The sequence below is a fragment of the Balaenoptera ricei genome, chromosome 4 (genome assembly GCF_028023285.1).
Source record: "Balaenoptera ricei isolate mBalRic1 chromosome 4, mBalRic1.hap2, whole genome shotgun sequence".
Taxonomy (NCBI): domain Eukaryota; kingdom Metazoa; phylum Chordata; class Mammalia; order Artiodactyla; family Balaenopteridae; genus Balaenoptera; species Balaenoptera ricei.
The window spans coordinates 154,722,581-154,745,327 of record NC_082642.1 but is presented as its reverse complement, the minus strand read 5'-3'; the positions used below and the strand labels follow the sequence as shown (position 1 = coordinate 154,745,327).

The window sequence follows — 22,747 nt, the reverse complement described above, 5'->3', positions numbered from 1 at the left end:
CTACTTGATGGGAATTGTGGAGTTTATCTTCCCTAAAGCCAAACCAAGCTCCCCTTCGTATCCCACTGGAACACAAAATGAGGAACATTTTCACTTGGTATCTTGAGATGTGGCTTAGCCTGTCACAATGGGAATGGCGTCTTGGCAATGAGAGGCATGAATCCACAGAGTCTGCTGCATGCTTTAATATTTCCAATGTCAAGCATGATCAGAAGGAGATAGTAGAGATAGTGCAACAGTGGGTGGTGTGAACTCTTTGGTGTAAATGCTTTGCTTGGCATCCCAACCACTTCTTCCCTGAACTCAATATGGATCCCCATCTAGGTTTTAACATGCTAACCAGTAGCAGGGCCATGGAGAGATTTCCAAGCAGCCCATGATAATAGGGTGGGGAGTGGGGTGGATGTTTTCCTTCTTTTTCTTCTTTTTTTTTTTTTTTTTCAAGGAAGGTAATTCTCTCTCTCTTTTTTCATTTGGATGTTGCTTTTTGTTTTGTTTTGTAGCACCTCTTCCACATTTGACTTCAGATGATGTTGATAAAGCCTTACAAAACTCTCCACGGTTAATGCATGCTAGAAACACAGGTAATGCTGGCCCTGCCCCTTCCCCCCAGGACAAGTGTAGGGCTTTGTTTACAGGTTGCATGCTTTACAGGTAGAATGTGGGACAGTCAGTGCATCAGGAAGGCAGAAGTCAGAGGTGGATGGTTGAGGGGTCCTTGGTAGGTTGAGGCTGTGTGTTGGCGGTACCACAGCCTCAAGGCAGGAGGCACTCTTTGGTCTCTGAACACTCCCTCGCTTCCCTTGCCAGTCAAAGGATTTCTTTCAACCAGGAGATGTGCAGAATTAGCCTTCAGCCACAGCCTTAGCTCACATTTGCTGGATTACAGTCTGCTGCTGTTAGTCCTCAAATATGCTCTGTGCTAACTGTAGAAACTAAAAGCATGTTCCATATAAAGGGGCCCTTAGCATGCTCCTTTTTTCTTCTTTTCCTTTTAAAATTTTTATTCTTAAAGGAATGTTTACTAGGACAAGCAGGAGTTTTGCTTTCCCCTTTTTGCTAAAGTTTTAGGCCATTCAACTTGACTTGAATCCTCTTGCACAGTCTTTGTACATTTGCAAAAGGCAGTAGGAGGGAATGTCGGTTACTTTTGGGGAGCTTTTGTTGTGAGGGAAACTGTGTTATGACTTCGGAAGATTTGAAATTAGTGACTAACTAAATACCTGCTATTCTATGTCTAACCATTGATTCTACATTTTGTTTATTTATCTATTTTGGTTTTTTTTGCCTGAGCCTGATAGAGTTTAACGTGATGCTTCTTCCTGGCTAACCCTCCTCCCTCCCCTCCTAGTAAAGGCTGAGAGTAGAGGCTGGGCTTTCTGTGGATGAATGTGGTCCTGGTCACACCCATTTCCTCCCTGGTGATGGAGACACTTACAGAAGCATGGCCGCAGGCTGCTCACCCCACTGTTATCAGCCTGCAGGGACCGTCTGCCACCACCAGGCTAGGGAGAAAACCATCTAGTGTTGGAAAGACTTCAGTAACCCCTCATAGGCAAGCCAGCCAATTCATGATCAGCCCTCACATAGGAATACAGCCATTTTCCAAATACTTGCCATGTTATTTTTAAATGTATGATGTGAGTGAGTCCAGGCTTGAGTATTACAGAGGGATTGCTAGTTGATCTCCAATAGCCAGAATGGTGTGCTTTTAATCTGAAATTTAAAAAAAAATTGCTTTGAGTCAGTAATACACTTTTTCAATGTAGGTTACACAATCAGCCTATTAATGACCTTGTGGCCAGAAATAGCAAGCACCTTAGACAAAGTAATTCCCCTCCCTTAGGAAATGCCTTGGAGATACACACACTTTCTGATAATTTCTTAGTCATTTAAAAAATTTTTAGCAGAGGATGGAAGTGTCAGGAAAGCTCTGACTTCATTATTTTTCCTATTAAACATAGAAGCAATCGAAAAGCAGGACAACAAATTCCAAACGGACTGACCTGTGAAAAGAGAATCATTTCCACTAACAATTTGAGAATTGATGGAGAGAGAGAAAGGGAAAATGTGCATCTGAACAGAGATACGGATTAATTTTTAAAAAGATCCATAGATTCTTTGGCAAAATATTTATCATTCTTTGGTACTACTTTCCAAGGGCTCTGTTAAGTGTTTTATGGGTTTTATACAATTTGAAAATTAAAACATCCACCATAGAATTGTTTTAGTAAAATGAGCTTGCAGGGGGATGGGCAGACCCACAGATGGGCTTCAGGAGGAAGCTGTAAAATCAAAACACAAGACGCCTTGTGCCAAGTGGGGCACAGAGAGAGTCACATCTCTTCCATCTTCAGCATCTGTTTCTGACCCGTGTGCTAGTCCCTTCTCCCGAAGTCTGGCGTGGCAGGTTCTAGTAGGCCACCTCCCTTGGTTGTCACGGGGCAAAGTAGATGAGGCGCTGTTGCTGAGATCAGATCAACGACCACAGCAAAAGACCTTCACATGTTTTGTCTTTCCTTTTGTCTGCAGGGGGTGCAGCTTTTATTTTCCCAAATACTTCAGTATATCCTGAAGCTACGCAAAGAATTACAACTAGGCCAGGTACGAAAACACCCCTGTGTAATCTCTTTATTGAGAGACATCCCAGGATGTCCTGTGAGATCCGTGACCTACGTCACGAGACACAAAGACAGCTGATCTTGGATCGGACCTCTAAACAGTCTTATTCTGCCTCTGTGGATCTGGCGCCTAGAATCAGACCGTTCCATTCAGAGCTCACGCGAACAGTCCCTGAACTGTGGGATTATAAGCAGGTCAGCCCCTTCACTAGCTGCTCTCAAAGACAGATGGGCCAAGAAGGCATCCTGGATGCCTGGCGATAAGGAATCCATCCGGTTTCGAGTTTACAGAAGGACATAAGTGTAATCTATCCGTCCTCAAGGCACAGCACAGAGCAGGAGGCAGCCCCCTAACACTAGTGACTGGTTCCCAGCTGTCACGAGAGCCAGTCTTTCAGAGCAGAAGCATGTAATCAATCATATTTACACCTGAGTCTTACTTTGTGTCTTTCCCGATGACTTGATTAGGTTATTAATTTACGCGTCATTCACGAAAAGAATCACTATTTATCAAGTGTCTGTTAGTGCCAAGCACGATGTTAGATTCTGGGAATCTAAGGATGAACCAGACTTTAGAAAGCTTCCTGTCTTCAGAAAGCTGGGCTGTTCATTCCACAGTTATCCATGGAGCCTCCTGAGTGCCAGCCACGGGGGTGCAGCAGAGGACAAGCCCACAGGCACACAACCTAAAGCTCTAGATGTTTCTAGATGTAAAGCCACCTAGAGCCAGAAACATCACACACATACACATTTAACCTTACGGGCTAGGTACCTAGAGCCGGAGAGACAGATATGGATGTTTAACCTAAAGCACTGATTTTATAGTAGAGGCAACACCTCTAACGACAGAGGCTGTGGGAACAGGAGGGGAAAGGAATTCATCCCTCCATGAAAGGGGGAAGGAAGCGTTGCAGAGGAAGGACCATATGCCAGAGGAGGATTAGGTGTTGCCAGGTGGAGAAGGAGGGGGTGACATTGGGCAAGCATGGCTCAAACATCTGTCCCCTCGCTGGGATGTGCAACCCCATGAACTGGATGACACATGCCAGCCTCACAGCTGAGGAATCGTGATTAGGGCTGTGGGATGGTTTTTCGCTATTCACACGTGGATCTAGAACTGACATCTTCTTAGACCCAAGCTGTTGCTCTTGGACGTCTGTCACGTGTCCAGGCTGCCCAAGTCCTAGTTTGAACTGGTCCCAGGCACTAAGCTTGGCGCTGCTGTTTCTTCCCAGTGAAAAAGACAGGGGGGCCAGTGAGCTAAATAGCCCGGGTGAAGATGCTTCTCGGAGCTTTTCTCACCCCGACACAGCCCTGGTACTGCGACTTCAGGCTGGCGATTTTCTATCCTCTAACCTCATAAAGTCTGCCACCGTTCCTCCTGGGAAGCATAGTGGAAAGTCTTGGCGATAGTGCTTAGTTACCTCTGACACAGGCCATTTGATCGTGGACAAGACCCAGGGTCTGGAGTGAACTAGATTGACCCTAAAGAAACCCGCCGTGGGTACTGAGAAAGGACAATGAAAGTGCATGTGTCACACTAGCTCTAGACATTCCTGAGTTTACCGCCAGTAAATGGTCCCTTGGGAGGACATGGGAAGTGTAGGAAAATCACAATGGTTTTGTGAGTGTTTTAAAGAAGTTTCCATACATACTCACAGAAGTCAAAGCTATCTGTGAAACATTTGGCCATGGGTTGCTTATTTGTTTGTTTGTTTGAAGCAATTTCATGGATGCCTCTAGTTGCAAAAGCCAGGGATTGTGAGCTGGTGTCAGGGCTGTGTGGCCACATGAGTTCGTTCAACATGATGGTCGGAGCAGCCGGCCGGCTGCCTGTTGCTTCATAGACGGAACAATGGGTCCTGGAGCTCCTTTCCTCCCTATTTGAGGATATGGTGGATTTGGAAGATACGGCGCGTCCAGGTGTCAGAGAGGAGAGTGGCCTGGAGGACTCTGGCTGGGACACCGCTCTGTGCTTCAGCCCAGGGGGAGACAAGGGTGGCAAATGCTAATTCACCTAGCAAAGCCCTGATAATGCTCTTTTCTTGGGTCTGTCATTCGAGTGTGACTTGGAAGAGACTTGATTTGTACTAAAATATGTGTTTTGATGATTGCTGCTGTGATTCTGAAAGAGGATACAAATATTAGTGTCTGAGCTACAAAGAATTGAACATCAGAGTGAATGAGCCAGAGAACGGTTTGCTGTCAGCCAGACTGAGGGATTCAAACTTGGAGAATAGACTTGTTTGTATACCTTGCGTGGACCAGTGATCAACCTTGCAGGAATGGTCTTGTGAGTGTGAAAGCTTATAACGGTGCAGTTGGAGAAGTTTGTGATGGGTCAGGGGGGATGGGTGTTGCAGATCATGGGGGGAAGGGGTCACTGGGAATCTGACTGTGTCCCTTTGGTTGGTGGGTATCTGACTGCTTTCAGAAGAGCTGGTTGCTGACTTTCCTTGGGAGAGGTCCTTGGGTCCTTGGGGACAGAGACCCAAGTTCCCGTTCCCCTGCACTCTTGGTTTGCTGATGGACACTCTTGGTGTCCACCCACTTCTCTAATCCCACGTCCACGGAGACAGAGGACTCCTTCCTCCCACCTGTGTCATCCTGCTGAGTCCAGCTTCCCAGTGTTCCCTCCCCACTTCCTTCCTTTCCTTCCTCCTCAAGTAACCACCCCCGTCTACCTTTTCTTCTTGTCATGGCCCAGCTTCCCAAAAAGATCATTTATTCCAGAGTCCCCTTACTGCCGGCCCTGTCGTTTCAGTTTCGCCCCCCCACCAATTGTCTGGGACTGTTCAGTGACCTTACAGGATAACACATGATGGACAATATACTCTTTTGTTCATGCCTCATCCCCTCTATGCTTGTTCCTATTAATTTTATCCAAATTTTCCTGATTCAAAATGCACCCTCTTTCATGATCCCTTTGTTGAATTAGCATTTAGATGAGTCTCTCCTCTCCTCTTAGAAAGTGCTAGCACATAGGCAGATCCGTTTACGTTCTTTTTTTATGATCGAATTTCATGGTGTCGCATGTGTTTCTTGGGTAGTCAGTTATTATGACCAGAAGCCCTTTCCCCATCTCCCCTGTAAACACCCTCCTTCTTTGCTGAACACATGCTTTTTGACCATGAACACATGGCCATGGCCCCTTGAGGCCTCAAGTGGCATAAACAGAGACAGGTCTGGCTCAGAGAAACGTGCAAGCTGGTTTTTGACCTCATGATGTGAACCGTGCCTGGCATCCTAGGAGAAGTGTATGTGAAAGCTCTGGTGTGTGCCCAGGACGATCTGTAACCCCGCCTTCTCCTCCTCCATCACCGTGGTAATCCACGCACCATGATACGCATCTAGGATTTTATCGAAGGAGACTGGAGACTTGGGTCTGCAAGTGCAGCCTTGACTTTCCCTTTTCAGCTGGTGCTCCTCAAGGGTTTCTCGGAATCTGAAATGATTCCTCCTTTGGAGTTTGCAGCTCAGTGCCATTCAGCATCTCCAGTCATAGCAAGATGACACAGCCGATGCACTGTCTCCTCAGTTAAGTAAAGCCTGTATCACAGCAAGTGGCTGAAAATGCATTCTTGGCTTTGCCCTAACTGTACTCTAACCACAGATCTGTACATCTGTACCCCTAGTTGAAAAGGGAAGGCAAAAGGCCCCCAGATCTCCATGTCTTTGACAGAGGAGTTTAGAAGACTGTAGGGAGAGCTGGAGGAAAACAAGGGAGAGTGATTTAATCATGTTAGTAGGCTTGACCCTGAAAATTGCTTGCATTAAATAGGGGTTTATAGATTGGTTTAGGTCAATAGCTCTCGGTCTTTGTCTTTGCCATTAGCATCGAAGTTCATTGAGAGCTGGCAAAATTCAACCTTTCACATCCAGTGCGACCAGGGACCTCTAGAGTTACTTTGAAAATGTGGCATGGATCCCCAACATGAGGATAAGCTCTCCCATGATCCAAGTTCTGGTCCTTCAAACAAATAAAGTGGTGGGTGGATGTCAAGAGGGCTAGTGGGCTGTTCTTCAGTAATCCTGATGAAAGGAGAGTGTAAAATTTGGTGAACGTAATCCTGCAGGAAGGGCAGCAAGGATGCTTGCTTACATCATTGATGTCTAGGGAAGGGAGTGGTTGGGGGAAGGAGTCTCATTCAGAATCAGGAACTGATCTTGACTCCCAGAAAATAAACGAAGGTGCTGGGGTGGAGGGAGCCAACACCAGTCAAACTCCCTATTTGTAGTTTTCATGGTCTTTGGTCTAGATCATGGCATATAGCGTACTTCTTTGGTAACCCTCAGCTGCCTGTGAAATGACTTTTGTAAAGTTCAGTTTTAAAACACAGTCTGTTACAGAAAAAAAATAGCAGAACCCATGCCAGAAAGCAGCCTTCCCTGACACAGGACCTTCTGCCAAGTGTATGAGTTAATGACCTTGAAGATTAAAGTTGAAGAGAAATGGAGAGTGGATTGAAATGACCACCAAAAATGAAATGTAAACTGTGTTCTTACTAGAAGTCTTATGATCTACTCTCCATAAGGGGCAAATAGCAAATGTACACAGAGTAATAATTTTTCAAGGAGCCAAAAAGCAGAACTGCTCAAAGCTGGCTCTGCTTTGAGGTGTTGTAGCTGCTGACAGGGTCACTGAGATGATTGTCACCCATCTCAGCAAGCCTTAGTTCAACATTCCCCAATGTCACATCCCACAGGAGCGGGGGGGGGGGCTTGGTGCCCATGGCATGTGATCGGTAGCTGATAAGAGAACACTGGAGCAGAATTCCATGAACAAAAACAAAAGCCCACTTATCTTCCATGGCAATATGTTCATGAACACATTAATCATTGTTCATATAAACATCTCCAGTTCTTGGCAAAAAATCAGACTTGGAGTTGTTTAGGTCCTGACTGATTTTCAAGGGAAGATGAGACACACAATACTCAACATTTTGATGAGGTTACACACTCTGAGAAGGACTTTATGAATTAAGAGTTTCAAAATATTTTCCTGTTAGTAGTTTGGTGTTTGATTTCTTCCAGTCACATTTCATGGGCAATGTCTTTATGTTTAAAGTAGTAACAGACTAACTACTGACACTTGCTATTAATTCCATTTCTCATATTTCAGGTAAAAGCATTCAATCTAGAACTCTTTCCACACATTTATTTGTATTAACACACTCAGACAGCATTTCTGAAATCCTTATCTGTAGGAACACATATTTTTAGAAAAGAATAATGGAAATTGTCTAGAACAGGCTTTCTCAAACTTCAGTGTACACCCAAGTCAAATGGGACCTTGTTAAAATACAGATTCTTTTTTTTTTTTTAATTAATTAATTAATTTATTTATTTATGGCCGTGTTGGGTCTTCGTTTCTGTGCGAGGGCTTTCTCTAGTTGCGGCAAGCGGGGGCCACTCTTCATCGCGGTGCGCGGGCCTATCATTATCGTGGCCTCTCTTGTTGCGGAGCACAGGCTCCAGACGTGCAGGCTCAGTAGCTGTGGCTCACGGGCCTAGTTGCTCCGTGGCATGTGGGATTCTCCCAGACCAGGGCTCGAACTCGTGTCCCCTGCATTGGCAGGCAGATTCTCAACCACTGCACCACCAGGGAAGCCCCGAGATTCTTTTTTTTAATTGAAGTATAGTTGATTTACAATATCATGTTAGTTTCAGATGTACAGCAAAATGATTCAGTTTTATATATACATATAAAACTGTGTATATATATATATATATGTATATATATTTTTTCTTTTTCAGATTCTTTTCTCTTATAGGTTATTACAAAATATTGACTATAGTTCCCCGTGCTATACAGTAGGTCCTTGTTGGTTATCTATTTTATTTATAGTAGTGAGTATATGTTAATCCCAAACTCCTGATTTATCCCTCCCCCCCTTTAGTAACCATAAGTTTGTTTTCTGTGTCTGTTTTATATATAAGCTCATTTGTATCATTTTTTTTGTTGTTTTCTGTTTTGTATATAAGCTCATTTGTATCATATTTTTTAGATCCCACATATAAGCGATATCATGATATTTGTCTTTCTCTGTCTGGCTTACTTCACTTAGTATGATCATCTCTAGGTCCAGACATGTTGCTGCAAATGGCATTATTTCATTCTTTTTTATGTCTGAGTAATATTCCATGTGTACATGTACCACATCTTCTTTATCCATTCCTCTGTTGATGGACATTTAGGTTGCTTCCATGTCTTGGCTATTGTAAACAGTGCTGCAATGAACAGTGGGGGTGCCTGTATCTTTTCTAATTATGGTTTTCTTCAGATATATGCCCAGGAGTGTGATTGCAAGATCATATGGTAGCTCTATTTTTTTTTTTTTTGTTTACCAGAATCTGGTAAAATGCAGATTCTGATTCAGTAGATCTAGAGTGAGGTTCTGCATTTCTAATGAGCTCCCAGACATTGCCAATATTGCTGGTCTGCGGAGAAGCAAGGACCTAGAACATATTTCTGGATTCTCTTGCTTTTTCACTTGGTAGACAGAAGCCCCACATTGATACGGCTGTCTGCTCCTAAAGTAGGGGAGATGCTGTTACAGTTGCCCTGCTAGTAGATTTTTCTTTCTGAAACAATTCTCAAATTGAAACTCTGCCTAACCATTTTCTAGACAAAATGCAACTAGATGAGAATCTATGTGCAAGTGCTCCCAGCGACTTAAGTTGAAAGTTAGTTGTAAATTGATAGCGACTGCAGATTTAATTCCCATGTGTAACCTCAACACCAGAAAAGTGAGAATCTGAGGAACTGGGTGGGAAATGCTTACAGTCCAAAAATACAGAAATGCCAGTGGAGAGGGAGTGGTGAGCAATAGAAGAGTTTCAAAAGAAAAATTATCGAACTCAACCAAAGCTCTGGAGGGTAGGATTTCACAGACCACACTAGTCGAGATGCTTGTAGCCAAACAGACCAAATAAATTAAGGCAATTCTGCGTTGGATTTCACGTTGCATTTCATTGCTGTTCTCTCTGGGATATGAAACTAGGAAGAGACATGTCTTCTGCAACACAGTCAACAAGCTTTTTCAAGATTGACCCACCAAACTGCCAATTTTAAACAAAGTTTAAAATCTCTCCAAGTGAGATTTTATAGTCATCTCCAGGTGACTGGCAGCAGAACACCTGCTGAAGTACCTGGCTATGGCTTTCAGCTGGCCCAGAATGACACATGGCATTGGACCGAGACCCGTCAATCCAAGAAGTCGTAGTTTTGAAATCGTTCTGTAATAAAATTGCGTGTAGCTGGCCACCCCACTCCCCAGCTTTATGTAGGCACAGTTTGTAAGAACATGCATAATAACATTTCTGGAATGTATTTTTAAAGGAAACTTGAAATGACTTAGAGTCATAGTCATTAATAGAACTTGCACTGAGGATGCAGAAGTATAATTATTAAATTTGCATATGCAAAGTGTGATTAAGTTTTATGGGACAAGTAGCAATACATTATAAATACAAAAAGAAATCATTGGCATATACTTCAGCTGATGTATTGCAGGGGCAGTACTATTTCAGTCTTACAATTCATTTTAGAGAAATTCTAAATTCATTTAGAGAAGGAGAAAGAGTAGACATTTGCGTAGAAAAATAACTAGACCCACCTAAATGGGAGGGAAGTCCAAAAGGGAGGGGATATCTGTATGTGTATGGATGATTCTGTTGTGCAGTGGAGGCTAACACAACATTGTAAAGCAACCATACTCCAATAAAAATTAATTAAAAAAAAAAAAAGAAAAATAACTAGACCGACCCTTAAGACTGATTTAATATAAGTGGATGAGGGAAAATGAGGGATGGCTGAGAGAGGCAGCTGGCAAATAAGAGAAGGCAGTGCTCGTTTCCAAGGAAGAAGAAAAGGAAGGAATGTGAATGTCATTTGGTGGATTTAGTGTCAGACCTCAAGTAGGAATCGGTTGATTCATCAATGTTGTAGGCTGTGTTTCAGACGGGTCATGAAGATGATAAAGGGGTGATGGACTTATGTCAATTCCAGCTGGAAGCAGGACAAATTAGATTGTAAGAAACTTTTGATATGGTCTTGACCTACGATTGCAGGAAATTACCTTAGAAGAGTCAGCCAGCTCCTAGAGAATATGTCCATGGGAGTTTTCAGATTAATGGGTGAAACTGTTAGATTAGTAAAAGATGCAAAGTTATCATTTGTAGATAAAACCCAAATCTCGTGGAATCCAGGTTGAATATTACTTTGGATAACTGGGTTTTCTTGCACAATATTTATTCTAATAAACACAAAACAAAAAAAAAGCACACAAAATAGCTGTTATCAAGTTATGTTATTGATCTTTTAGTCAATTTATTTATCTTTACAGATTTACCTTACGAACCACCCAGGAGATCAGCCTGGACCAGTCACGGCCACCCCACCCCCCAGTCGAAAGGTACAGTGTTGGTTCCCACTGCCTTGAATCCTCACATCACAAGGCAGTGGATAACTCTTGATGCAGTAAATGATAATTTCTGTAGCCAAACTATGCTTTTTCAACATACATTTGTCCCTTTGGCAACAAAGCACAACTGATCTTTAAATGCAATGATTCTTTCTCTATTGGCATTATACCTATATCTATAACAAAAAGAAATGAATGATGTAATATATCTCTATAACAAAAAGAAATGAATGATGTAATGAATGATGTAATGCATTTCTGGACAAATGCATGTCTCATAGGATGCTTGAGTACAGATTAAATACTGGGTGATTTCCTAATCTTGGCCATGTTTAAAGTATTCCGTACTTTATATTTTCCTGGTGGTTTCCCTTTATCTTTTTATTTTAGAGTTGATTCATTTTAATCTGTTTTGTAAACCATCTCAATTTTTTTTTTAGTTTTGCAAAAAGTGGGGTAAAAATAAATGTTTAAAATAAGTTAAAGTGCCCTCGTTTTGCTACCACATTTACATTTGGTTTCATTAGAAAGGAAATTTTTTTCTTACCATGTTTCTTATTATAAGAGTAAGGCTATTATGTTAATAACTAAGGTAAATGATGGAATGATGATACAACAGCAGCAAAGTCTAGTAGCCAAATACAAGTTATAACTAATTGTCTCTTTGTTTTTCGGATCTTCAGCTGCTCAGCCATCTCCTTCCACAGTGCCCAAAACTGAAGACCAGCGTCCTCAGCTAGGTATGTTTCACAGAGCATCTTGGTGGCCATAAAAGAAGAAACAGGTTTAGCAGCATCTTTCTAAAATGTGTCACTTTCTAAGTTAAACTCATGTTCCTTTGTCTTCTTTAGGACTGCTCCATATGTACAACAGGGACTAAATTATCAGTCTACTCAACTGGGAATGACTTGAGATTTTGCTAAAACATTTCCAAAACCCATGCAATAAATATGGAAAAAACATGCTGCGTGCACACAGGCAGCTTCTTTGCGGCCTAGCAATTCCTTGATTTTCACCTTCCAGGTCGCATGCAGCAACATCAGCGTGTGTGCCAAGTCCAGTGCGGAAACACCGTGGACGGGTGCTGCTGCCGGTGTGCTGAGCCGCACGGCCCACGCGGCCCTGGGCAGAATACATCCGCCCTGTTTAAATCCTGGGATGGAGAGGGCGCTGGGCTAGGTGTTGGGAACCCTGGGCCAAATCTGAGCTCGGCTACCAGCTAGGAGACCTTTACTAAGAAGCATCACTCAGATCCATGTGACCTCTTTTCTAATACAAGACGTGGTGCTGGGGGACTTTGGCGTGGGGGACATTTTCAACTCTGAAATCTGGAAACACCAGCGGGTCAGCATTATTGCTGGAGCTACATCCTACCTGCTCACAACTATGTCTTTGGGATCTGACTTCTTTTCTTTTTGCTATAGATCCTTATCAGATTCTTGGACCCACAAGTAGCCGCCTTGCAAATCCAGGTGAGATACTGCTGATGATTTTGCTCTTACAAAGTTATCTTTTGGGCTGTAGCTATTTTGAAACTGAACTTGTATAGACAAGAAATCCCTTCCGCTGAACAAATTGAAGTTGTAGGTCTCACTGTACTGTTTGCCTAAGTGGAAAAAAATGGGTCGGGTTATAAATTAAGATTTAGCTTCAGCAAAGAGCATCATTACCTAATCCAAACTGTATCCATTTCCTAGGGCTGTTCTAACAAGGTACCACAGACTGGGGGTTTAGACATCGACATTTATTGTCTCCTAGTTCTAGAGGACAGAAGTCCAAAATCAAGTGGTCAGGGTTATTTCCCTCTGTGGGCCATGAAAGAAGGATCTATTCCAGACCTCTCTCCTTGGCTTATAGATGGCCATCTTCTGCCTGTATCTCTTTACCTCTATATGTGTCTTTGTGTCCAAATTTCCCTTTTTCTAAGGACACCAGTCATATTGGATTAGAGCCCACTCAAATGATATTACTTTAACTTGATTACTTCTCTAAAGACCCTATTTCCAAATAGTGTCACATTCTGAGGTACTGGGCAAATCCAACATATGAATTTGGGGGGGAGGGCCACAATTCAACCCATGACACTAGCAGATAAAATAATATCTTTAAAAAAAAAGAACCATAATGACACCCACAAGACTTCAAATTTAGGATCATCTTCAATGAATGGTCTATTTCTGAACTCAGGTGCCAGGAGAAAGTGCAGATTCTTAATTGGCCCATTTGTAACCTGTCCCTTGCCAAGGATTGTTACCTGTCATCACGCTTCAGTGCCAACCAAATTGTTTGATTTGTTTGTATTCAGATCAGAACCAGCTGTGCTGGCATCCACTTCAGAAATTCACAGCATATGCTGCATATTCTCAACAGCAAATTCAGATGCCAAGATGTCATAGGCGTATTGCAAATACAAGCTGGAATGTATATTTCCTAAACATTGAGGCCAAAATGGGGTTAGAAATGGGAAAATTTAGGTTCAATCAGTGTACATCCCCACAGGGAATCTATACTTTTGAAAACATAAAATATCATTATTTGGCATCCACGTCTTTGACATTAAATTTTGATTAATGTTAACTAATTCAGCAAATATTTTTTTAAGCAGCTTAGAAGTGAGAAAGGTCTGTTTTGTTTATTGTTCTACCCCTTGGGCCTAGACCAGGTGCTAAATAATTATTGGTTGAATAAACGAATGCAAGGACTAACAAGATACCATCCTTGACCCTCAAGGAGCTTCCATTCCGGTGGAGAGATGGACACAGGTTCACCCCAGCATCCACCTGGTGGCCACGTCTCCTGGGTCTTGGTCCGTCCTCCTGCCTATGCTCAGCTTTCTATTTGCAACTGCCTTTATAACCATTCACATAAAAACGGTTACTATGTTTTGAGATGATTATTATTAGTCAGGCTTCAGGAAGACTGATCTGGCAGCAATGTTCAGGATAGATTAGAAAGGGGAACAGGACGGAAGCTGGAACATGCTGGGAAAGTTAATACAATAATGTGAAATAACAATTCAATAGCTTTCCCCCCACCCCTCCCCCATATCATGCCTGGGCAAATGCCTGTCTCAGAACAGCCCTGGGAGGTCATTATCTTCATCCTACGGAAAAGGAATCAGAGGTCCAGACAAATTAGGTAACTTCTCCTGGGTCACACAGCCCATAAGAAGGGAGGCCAGGTTTGAACCCTGACTCTCTGTCTCCAAAATCTGCTTTTATTGACATTTTCTGGCTCTCCAGTGCTACTCAGTGAGCCTGGAAGAGGGAGGTCTTGGAGAATGAGGACCAAGAGAATAGAAAGAAAGGATTTCCGTTCAGTTTAACAACTGTTTCAATACTTGGGATGAGGCTGAGGTCAGGGATGAAGAGGAGGAACATGTCAAGCTGCTCCAAACAAAACCAAACCGACCTTTTCACCCACACAAATTGGTTAAGTGAAACGTAAGTCTGTGCCCATGTTGTCGCAGCTCAAAGGTGTGGCTTGGTTGGTGGCTTGGGGCCAAAGAGAGTTGCTGGCCCCCTAAGCAGAGGGCTTAGTGTCTATTCACGCCGTGCCCAGCGGCCTGGGGTTGCCCATGGTGGGGTAGAAGGACCTGGGACCGAGCAAGGAGGAGACTGCAGACCCATCACTGGCCTGGGAAAATGTCTTGGTACCTAAGAGGTCAGCAGCACCGGCATCGTAAGCAAAGACTGCACTTTATCCCACTGAGGCTGTGCCCACTGGGCCCGGGGAAAGTGGCAACATCCAACTTGTGACTCAAAGATAAAGATTTCTTTTACTTAGTTTATAATGAATTAGGCCTTCTCTCCATCTCTCCTTAGGCTGTGTGTCAGTTACTTTCCTGTGGCCTTTCCCGCTAAAACCAGAATGTCTTGTCATTCTATTAATGAGAATGCTTCCTCCTGTTTGATTCTAGTTTCCCAGTCTCTGATAAATAAATCCTTCACCACTTTAAACTGCTGCCTCTCCTCTTTTCACAATGCAGACATTTTTTTAAACCATTTTAAATGGAAAGATGACATCATATAGTATGAATGCACAAGATGATAACAGCCTCGCAACATCTCCATCCAAAATATGCGTTTGGGGTGCACTTTGGACGTATTTCTTCTGCCGAGAAGAGTGTGTCCCTGCATTATTATGTCCTGGATCAGATATTAGCGACATAGCCCCTTTATATCCCGTCAGAATGGTTGACCATTTAATGTGGCTTCTGTGATGAACAGAAATTGCCTTTCCGTGAAAGAGCTTTCTTGGGAGCAAGAGTTCAGTAGCTCCCTCGGTGCTCACTGGATAGTCTTTAATGGTGGGCATGAAAGTGTAACCTGCTTCATGCAGAACCAGAGACCAGTTTTAGGGATGTTTTGCCATTGGTTAGGAGGTGGGAGTGGCCAGTCTTCTACTGGGAACCCACCGAGCTCCAGGCCCAGGGAATGACTGAAGGAGACTGCAGAGGTGTGTGCAGAAACGAGGCCCAAAAGCAGTGTTGTTGTGCAGTGATTCAGCACCAAGGCCTAGACTCTGGGTTCCAACCCTTCCTGACCTTGGGCAAGATAAGTCACTCTACCTCTTTGGGCTCTAATTCCTCATCCCTACAATGGGCTATCACATGATTCTGGGGGGAGGGGATTAAATAAACACATGGAAAATGTTCAGAATGATGCCTGGTACCAGTCAGCATTCAATGATGCTGGCCAGCCCTGAGAATACCACCATTCCCAGCTTTTGCCCGGCCAGCATGGGGTTTTTTGGGGGAAGGTGGTTGTCTTCCTTTGGCATCTCCTGGCTCTAGGCAAGGGATGTATCTTTCTTTAAACCCTGCTTTCCAGCTCAAACAAACCATGATAAGAGCACTCACATACCGAATTCATCCTCATAGTGATCCTACAAGATAGTACCACCATCTTGATAGTATTACTATCACCTGCATTTTGCAGACGAGGACACTGAGGCACGGAGAGCCGGGTGAGCTGCCCCACGTCCCATAAGTGGCAGAGCCAGGATTCAGCTGCGACAGTGCCAACTCCAAAGGGGTGCTTCCGGCCACCATACTGCCCTGCCCCTCCCACCCCCCAACAAGTCCTGTCTGAGCCACAGACAAAGCCTTCCGTCTGAGACACATGCCTGCTGCCTTGATCCTAATGTGCTGAGGGGTCCAGGCTGTGCACATGGGTTTTTCTGCAGCACCTCCAGCTACTGTAGAAAGTAGCCCAAGTGATTGCCACCGTGGTGCTTGCTGCTTTAAAGACCCTCTCTGCTTTATTTACTGCTCTGTTCCTCCATCAGCTGGCTACTGAGTGCCCTGCTTGGGGACACCCCTCCTACTTGACCCACAGCTGCTGAGTCACTCACAGCTGTGCTTTTCTCTGTGGTTTATAAACCGTTTAGATGTTTTGCCCTTTTTTGCTCGGTCTGTACCTCTTCACTAGTATGTTTCTCTTCTTTTCTTCTAATTGCATTCGGAGACCACTTTCCTCCCCAGAATGAAAGGATTGCCTTCTATCTTCTTTGAAGCCACGCCCCACGCCCCTTCACCCCACTGGACTCTGCTATAGGTGGGCAGCCGACATCTTTGGTTCCCCCCCCCCTCCCCGTCCTGCCTTTTTAGTTAATTACCTTGGACAAAACTAGGACAAAAGTAGCTACTCCTTACGGATGTTCCAAAGGAGGTTATCAGGATAGAGAGAGAAAATAGATATGAAGAGTTTTTCCGAAGAAGGTAATTCTTGAGGTGCAGGTGGTGAGTCTATTTGGGTGGAAGGTTTGGTCTTACAAGAGCTTCTCCTTTTACTTGTTGGTTTGACCAGTGGAATACCCAAGCCACTCTTAGGCTTCCAAATCTTAGGCATTCGTGTTCTGGAATCCCTATTCTGTATTCTAAAATGTACCTTCAGTGCACAGTAAGTGTTATTGTTTCGACAGTGAACGAAGAATTTAATAAATTGCTTTCGAAATTAGTGGCCACGAGTAACTCGTTTAATTTACCACTGACTATAACTTCTCAGCAAACATTGTGCCCCCTTGAGGATTCTCGAACAGGGAGAAAATCTGCTGTAGACCGTGAACGCAGTGGATTTTGTCATATTAAATTTAACAAGTAACGAGCTTGACATAATGTTACATTTTATAACATCTACTTAAACATTAATTGATTTGCATTTATGGTTTTGTTCTCAGGTTCGGAAGCTGATGAGTTTTGTTTACAGGTGTCTTATTCCCATAGACTCTTGAAATACTCAGAGGCCCGAACCCTGTGTACAAGGGCTGATGGGTAGAATCGTCTAGGGAGAAATTCCTCATCCATCCTCTGAACTTTGAATTTCTAGCCATGAATTTAGTTCCCTGACTTATTAGCTCTTCAGAAACAGGAGAGATGGGAAAACACTTTTGTACACTGGTTCTCTCCTATACATGTTTATAAAGGAAGTGGGTGAGGGACAAATTCCCAAGAGGCAATGCCAAGGCTTGAATAGATACCAAGTATAAGTTTGACTGTTTAGGAAGATCTGTGTATTTATACAAAATCTGTGGGATTGTTCTCTGTATGGGAGGAGGTTGACAGTGAATATTTATTTTCAAACAACTCTATGTGTTTATATTGAAACATATGTTACACTGTTAAATCAAAAATCTATGTTTTTCCCTATTCCCAGGTCATATATGGAATTTTTTTTCAAGTAGTAATCCTTTGGTTACAATATATATACTGAAACCATATGGTTTTCTCAAACTATTATTTGTATTTTTTAAATGCATATTAATGAAATGTTGGGGGCAAGAAAACTTGATTGAGAACAGTTTGAATATGTGGTCCCGAAAAAGCAAAGGCTTCCATTGCGATGAACTACAAGCTGTTAATACATTTCAAATGTGTTGCTAGACTGAAAATGCTAATTTTCCAGAACAAATTCAGAAAAGGCTGACCTTTCTCACGTTGCTATTGTATGGATAAATTCACAAACATATCCATTTCCATGTAGCCAACATGGAAACAAAGATTTATGAGTTGGACAATTTATATAGGGAGCTAGTGGGGAGGATTTAGAGAAAACACATTTATAATTGAGTTTTACATTTCCTCAATGCCCTGAATAGTCAACAGTTCCTTTAAAGATTTTATCATATCTACTGATACTTACTGATAGTATAATACAAGATAATCTTTTTGGTAATAAGCCCAAGGCAGTGCTTGGGAGTTTGGGAGGAAAGGCCTGCCTCATGTATCCATTTTCAAAGCTTCTAAAATCTGCTTAAAGCATCTTAGCTTCTCCTGGTACTCAGGACCAGATACTCCTGGTACTTCGCCTCTCCTGGTACTTCTTCTGCTACTCCTGGTATGACTGTTGATATTTGCATGTTTCTGTCTTTTAGGGAGCCAGCAATCATCTTAAAGTATTGTAGCATAGAGTCTAGAATGGTGTGCCTGGATTTTTCTCTGAATTTAATAAAACCTAAAAGCCACATCTATAGGTCTCCAATGGGATCAAGAGAGTTCTGTGTCCACCCAGTCAAATGAGGTCCCATTGACTCTGTTGGAAGCCCCAAGAGGGCTTGCAATCACTCATTGTTACAGTTTTTTCTTTTGGAAACTCTGCTTAACACAATTGGCATTGCAACGCAGGGACAACACGTGGATTTCCGTTAAGATGCATTTGCCTAAATACTGGAAATGGGTGATCTGGTTTGAAACAGAGCCAACTTTTTTCTAAACTTCCTCATTTTGAGTGGGTTAATTCTGTTCTAGGAAAAGTTTTGACAGAATGGCTTTCTGCATGCCAGCCAAATGTTATGTTAGAAATAACGGTGTTTACTTCCATTCTCGATTTTTTTCCATAAACTTTTTGAAGTTCATTTCCTAAATCTGACTTTTATTATTTTACTTGACCTAACCAGTATAAATGGTATTAAGTCATTATTGCCAGCCACATAACAGCACTTTCTGCCTCACAAAAGAGGAAAAGTAAGCCCTTCCACCCCCAAAACACAAAGTTGACTTGGCTATTCTTCTAAGGAAGTCAGAAATGGATGGAACAAACTTGAACTCTGACCTGTAGGAACTCTTTGCATTCCAGGAAGGACTTGGATCTGTAGATCAGGCTGGTAGTCACCAAGGATCATCATCTTAGGTCAGGTTCCTTAGACACAGAGCTTGGGCTAAGGATACTTGTGCAAGTGATTAACTAAGGGTATTTCTCAGGAGAGAGGGAGTGAGGACACAGGATCGGACAGGGGAAAGTGAAGGAAGCTTGTGGCCTTAGCTGGAACCCTGCTTTAGTCTGATCCCATGCGGAGCCCGGGGCATGACCAGCGTCACAGAACTGGTCCCTCTTCGAGGCAAGGGGGCCGGCCTCTGGTACCCTGTGTCAGCCCATCAGGCTGTGGGCTACCTGGGGGTGGATGAGGCAGCTCCTCTTCAGCCAAGGGCCGTTCTCTGGAGACAAGCAGGGGGAGCTGGGGGACAAGAGTAGCCAATACCCCAGCCGCTGAGGGATGGACGCCCAGCCTGGTAAAGGAACTCTGGGTGGGACACCACAGCCCCCTCTTCTATCGCTGAAGAAAGACCCCCTTTAGCTCAGATCCTGTTCTCACTGGGGTTTTCTTCTCTTTTCCCACCTCATCAGGGAGCGGGCAGATCCAGCTGTGGCAGTTTCTCCTGGAGCTCCTGTCAGACAGCTCGAACTCCAACTGCATCACCTGGGAGGGCACCAACGGGGAGTTCAAGATGACAGATCCGGATGAGGTGGCCCGGCGCTGGGGAGAACGGAAAAGCAAACCCAATATGAACTATGATAAACTCAGCCGGGCCCTCCGTTACTACTATGATAAAAACATCATGACCAAAGTCCACGGGAAGCGCTACGCCTACAAGTTTGACTTCCACGGGATCGCCCAGGCCCTGCAGCCCCACCCTCCAGAGTCCTCCCTGTACAAGTACCCCTCGGACCTCCCTTACATGGGCTCCTATCACACCCACCCGCAGAAGATGAACTTTGTGGCCCCCCACCCTCCAGCCCTCCCCGTGACATCGTCCAGTTTTTTTGCTGCCCCAAACCCATACTGGAATTCACCAACAGGAGGGATCTACCCTAACACTAGGCTCCCAGCCAGCCATATGCCTTCGCATCTGGGCACTTACTACTAAAGACCCGAGAGAGGCCTTTCCCAGCAACATGCAACCGCCAACCAATTGCCACAAGCTCTATCGGAGACCATGAATCAGAAGTGCCTCAAGAGGAATGAAAAAGCTTGACTGGGGCTGAGGGGGAGGAAGCCGGGGAAGAGATCCAGAGACTCTCAGTGGGAGGGAATTACTAAAATATTACTACAGAGATAAAGAGGATGCTACAAATGTAATGTACGTGGACAGATCATCTGTGGACCAACCTTGTAAAAGGCATTGCAAGTAGAAGCATGAAGTCATAAAAACGAAGTGCCAAAGAAAATGTTCTGAAGAAGTGTGTAAACCTTAGAGTAGCCTTTGGGATCCTGCTCATGCATTAAACTGGGATTAAACTCAAGCAATAGAGATAACACAGTCTGGACCTAACATGCCATTTCTAATGTCATTTGAAGGAAAAAAAAAAAAACTACCTGTATTTAAAAAGAGAAACATATCAACATAGAAAAAGAAGAAAAGAAAAGAGACTGTGGCCCATCAATGGACATTGATAGGGAACTCATCAGCACTTGCAGTTTTGGGCGAAATCAGATTCATTCCATTTGATGGAGAGCGGTCAGCTCTCTCCAACTGTGAAGACAACCCAAAGCTTCCAACTCCTTTACGATAGGACAGGAACTCGGAGCCGAAGGGAGGGACTGAGAACGTGTCTGGAGGGCAAGCGTGTGGGTGTAGACGGACGAAGTGGGAGAGGAGGAAGCAGAAGAGGAGGCAAGGACTGGGAAAGAAACTTCTCGAGCAGTAAAGACTGGACTTAGGACGGTGTCGGTTCTGCAGAGAATTGAGTCATGGAGACTTGAGGTTCCATTCGGTCAGTGTTGTACCAAATCCAGTGTTACGAGGAAGGACACAGCGTCACGGAGGCAGGGCAAGTAGTAGAATTCGGAAACAAAATCATGCATCTCTCTTTTTGTTCGTTTATCAACAGAAAAATTGTAACTGGAATTGTCTGATATTTAAAAGAAACATTCAGGACCTCATCCTTAGGTGGGGACCCTGCTCTCCACAGGGTCAGGTAAGAGCTAGCCTTCTGGGCTACCGTGATCCGAAATCACCTAGGCATCGGGGCGAGGCGGGCTCCAGGTTTCCTTTTGAGTCGCGAACGCTGTGCGTTTGTCAGAATGAAGTATACAAGTCAATGGTTTTTTTTTTCCTTTTTATATAATAATTATATAACTTATGCATTTATACACTACGAGTTGATCTCGGCCAGCCAAAGATACACGACAAAAGGGACAATCAATGATCTAATGTGGCCTTGAACTTTAACTCTGTATGCTTAATGTTTACAATATGAAGTTATTAGTTCTTAGAATGCAGAATGTATGTAATAAAATAAGCTTGGCCTAGCATGGCAAATCAGATTTACACAGGAGTCTGCATTTGCACTTTTTTAGTGACTAAAGTTGCCTTTTAGAAACTTGTGCTGCAAGGGGTGGGTTTTGTGTTAGAATTCTCCTTTGTCCAGGAACTCGTGCAAGGGAGAGCCAAGCAAATGGCACGCTTGGCACGCAAACAGTGGTGGCCTCTCCGGGGCCTTGTTGCCAGCTGGAGCCGTCTGGAACAGAAGGACCAAAGGTTTTCATTTGGGAGCCTCCAGATTTAGACCCAGAATGGAAAGAGGCCTCTAAAGCTGGGCTTGTAATTGAGAAATGCCAGATCCACACCTAGTCACGAATCACCCTTAATTCCTGCTATAAAGCATCCATTGAACGGCAAACAAGCTATTGCTCTCCATGTAAACTGTATTATTGTTGATAAATAAAGCATCACAGATAGCAGCAATGGCTCACTCTAACGAGACAAGTGACAGCTTCTAAATTTGCCATTTGGCTTCTCCATCAGAGGCTCTTACCAGGTTGACTGTGGCCTTGACCTTCCCACACCAGAATAATCTGGGTACCCTGGTTTGGGATTCACCAACCCTGAGCCTGACAGATGATCAGACACTGTTTATTTCTCTGATCCGAAGTCAATTCCCCTTGACATCTTTTCTCTCCTATGTGCCACAAAGGATGCCAGCCTTGGCCAAGGTGAAGGCAGCTCGAGAGCTAGGATGCAAGGCCGTGTGAGAGGGGGCGAGCCTGAGCAGCTCCCTAGCCTGAGTCAGTTTCTGAATTGGCCCATCTCCTAGCTGTTTGGGGGCTTGTTTTGCACTCTGTAATCCTTTTGCGATGATTAAATGACGTTGCCAAACCTCTGTGCTCTGGATATTTTGGCAGTGGTCTCTAAAGCTGGTAGGATCCGATTACCAAAGTTGCAGACACTCGGCATTACTTGGATTAAAAGAAGTCCAACTATCCATCAATTACAGCAGCTTGGGAAGGGCCCGCAAAGTGCCTGTATCTCCTTAGGGAAGACATAAATAAGTAAAAGCATAAAAGCTGGCAGCTGGGGTGACCCACACTGTTTTAATGGGAAAGATCAGTCATTTTTATTTTGCAATGCAAAGTTGAAGCACACCTACATTCTGCATATAAATAGACATTTACTCGGATAATCACTCAATTCCCCTCTTT

General features: G+C 43.7%; 1 protein-coding gene across 6 annotated transcripts in view; it reads left to right on the top strand.

The window, feature by feature from the left end:
• The window catches only part of ERG (ETS transcription factor ERG), a 278,178-nt gene extending 255,754 nt beyond the window's left edge, over positions 1–22,424 (top strand). For 4 of the 6 annotated variants that reach the window (XM_059921553.1, XM_059921555.1, XM_059921556.1 and 1 more), the window contains 6 exons: positions 504–584; positions 2,533–2,604; positions 10,970–11,038; positions 11,731–11,787; positions 12,472–12,519; positions 19,672–22,424. In XM_059921553.1, coding sequence (XP_059777536.1) covers positions 504–584; positions 2,533–2,604; positions 10,970–11,038; positions 11,731–11,787; positions 12,472–12,519; positions 19,672–20,192 — 848 coding nt within the window. In that variant the 3' untranslated portion in view covers positions 20,193–22,424. The remainder of the gene's footprint in view (positions 1–503; positions 585–2,532; positions 2,605–10,969; positions 11,039–11,730; positions 11,788–12,471; positions 12,520–19,671) is intronic. The other 2 variants (XM_059921558.1, XM_059921559.1) reach the window with 2 other exon arrangements.
• Positions 22,425–22,747: the final 323 nt, after the last annotated feature.